Source organism: Verticillium alfalfae, genomic scaffold (genome assembly GCF_000150825.1).
Source record: "Verticillium alfalfae VaMs.102 supercont1.11 genomic scaffold, whole genome shotgun sequence".
In the NCBI taxonomy this organism is placed as follows: domain Eukaryota; kingdom Fungi; phylum Ascomycota; class Sordariomycetes; order Glomerellales; family Plectosphaerellaceae; genus Verticillium; species Verticillium alfalfae.
Window position 1 is genome coordinate 668,709 of NW_003315028.1, and position 2,428 is coordinate 671,136.

The 2,428-nt window shown below is 55.8% G+C and overlaps 1 protein-coding gene across 1 annotated transcript in view; it reads left to right on the forward strand.

Moving 5' to 3' along the window:
* Positions 1–1,754: 1,754 nt before the first annotated feature.
* Positions 1,755–2,428, forward strand: part of VDBG_08025 (mannose-1-phosphate guanyltransferase) — a gene marked incomplete at both ends in the record, with an annotated part of 1,391 nt that continues 717 nt past the window's right edge. Inside the window, 4 exons of the mRNA XM_003001720.1 lie at positions 1,755–1,761; positions 1,848–1,891; positions 1,976–2,122; positions 2,219–2,350. Coding sequence (XP_003001766.1) covers positions 1,755–1,761; positions 1,848–1,891; positions 1,976–2,122; positions 2,219–2,350 — 330 coding nt within the window. The remainder of the gene's footprint in view (positions 1,762–1,847; positions 1,892–1,975; positions 2,123–2,218; positions 2,351–2,428) is intronic.

A 2,428-nucleotide genomic window follows, 5' to 3' on the forward strand; every position in this document is an offset into this window, starting at 1 on the left:
CATCAGGCAAGGCAGGCCAGAGGTCTCGCAGCCAACACCCGGGATTCGGCTGCGCATGTATGATCAGGTAGGGAGGGGAGGGTGGCCACCCATCACATCAAACACGGCAAATTCGTGTGGCAGGGTCGGCTCATGTTGGCGACGGTAATCGGATCAGCAGTGTCTTAACACATAGGAACGTGGGGAAACGGGGTTGAACGAGGATTCGAATGGGACAAGAAGGTCTGGCATCCCTAAACCTGACCATCCGTGTTCCATTCCCCTCTGAGAATTGACATCACAGAAGGGAGTATCATCAGGCCTTCCCCGGCTCTTGGCATCATCAGCCCACGTCGATGTACGCGTAGGGTTTTGTCAATCGTACAGTAATTTCGGGAGAGGTAATGGCTGGGCTGAGAGGGAGGGAGGGGGGCAGTCAGGTGAGTGGGGAGGGTGTACTGATGATCGCCCCGTGTGGCTTAGGACTGAACATCAGATGGGGTTTGCCAGTGAACCACCCCAAACATGGGGATTTCAAGTAACTCTCTATTCCTGCGTGTCGCACCTGACAGTGGCACTTCTTACCTCCAGCATGAACAGGACCGAGAGACACAAAGACTGGCATTGACGCGTCACCTGAGGGGTGGGTGTCGAGGCAAGTTTGCGTCGACATCGTTTAACTACGGTCCACCCCCTTTCCCCCTCCCCCCTCGGGAAAAAATTGGGTTTCTTGCGAAGAGGCGTAGCCATTGTCCCCCATCCAAACTTGACATGTCCCATGTTACAATGCGTGACCGGGGTCAATGCTACGATTGAAAGACCATGCAGAATGGGACGCAAACGGTGAGGAAGATTTTGTTTGAGACCGAGTTGGGTCACATGAGACGGCCCAGCAGAGTCAGAAAAGCAATGCGGCATCATGTTGTGCCAAAAAGACATTCCACCCCTCATGATGCAGTGTGGTGCGGCACAGTGGTACCTAGGTAGCACTACACAGGCGGCGGGCCTCCATAGGGCGCGCGGCTGGCAGGTAGTGATCCAGCTTCGAGCTGTTAGTGGGTGGTGCCGACCTGTAGGAGGCAAACACAAACAACCCACCCACTGTACCATGCTGAGTACCTACCAATCCATGGTTGAGCGATTGCCACTTAGGGCGCCGGCATTGAAACAATTTCGCTCCGAAGGAAATTGGGGCGCTTCTTCACGAGCTACTACCATCTGTACGAGACTCAAGGCCGGCGTCACAGCCACGCTGTGAACCATCGTCCACCACGAGCCAGTGCTGAGCCGAGCCTGAAACCCCACTCCATTCGTCACGAGGTGTGCCCCTGGATCCCATTGGAGGCTGCACCGCAATTGGCTCAATGGAGCCCTACCTCACCTGGAGCTTCCATCTGAGGTTGGAAGCGCCCCCCCTGTTGCTCCCCCTAAGGTAGGTGGACCCTCGATATTGTGGGGTCCCGTGTCTCCTGTCGTCGCTGCCAGAGTTGAAGTGAAACCGCAAGAGCTGTCGTGTCATCTCGGACACTCCTACCTCCACCATCTTGCACGATTCCCACGACGAGCCTCACCTGAGCTCTCAACTTCCAGCACACTTTTTCTCCAAGCTTTCCTTCGTTCCCTGCGATACCCCTGCGTTTCTCCTTCTCGGCATTTCCTCTTTGTCGTGATACCCTCCTTCCTCCCCTCTCGGTTTTCGCGACTGCACCGCCGAGATCCGAACAGCTCCTTTTCGTGCTCGCGCGCAGAAGCCCCTGAGCATCAACTCCGCAACCATGAAGGGTGAGCGTCTCCTACCTTTCCCAAATACCACAGGAAGCTTGCTAGGGCCAGCGCATCTACGATCATACCTTACTAACACCTCTCAGCCATCATCCTCGTCGGCGGCTTCGGCACCCGTCTCCGCCCCCTTGTATGCCTTCCTTTCGACAATCGCAGACTGTGCTGAGACACCGCCGTTTTCAATCAACGCGATGCTAATACCGCCGACCGATAGACCCTCACTCTCCCCAAGCCCCTTGTCGAGTTTGCCAACAAGCCCATGATTCTACACCAGATCGAGGCTCTGGCCGCCGCAGGCGTCACCGATGTGGTTCTTGCCGTGAACTACCGTCCCGAGATCATGGAGAAGCATCTTGCCGAGGTACGTCATCTATACCATACTGGCTTCTTGTTGCACGCGCAAATGGCTCTCTCTTCCCAGCTGGGTCAAAAACTGACATGTCGTGGTTGTTTACAGTACGAGGAGCGATTCGGCATCAAGATTACCTTTTCGATCGAGACCGAGCCTCTCGGCACCGCTGGCCCCCTCAAGCTTGCGGAAGACGTCCTCGCCAAGGATGATGCTCCCTTCTTCGTGCTCAACTCGGACGTCATCTGCGACTACCCTTTGAGCAGCTTGCCCAGTTTCACAAGACACGAGAGGAGGCACCATTGTCGTCACCAAGGT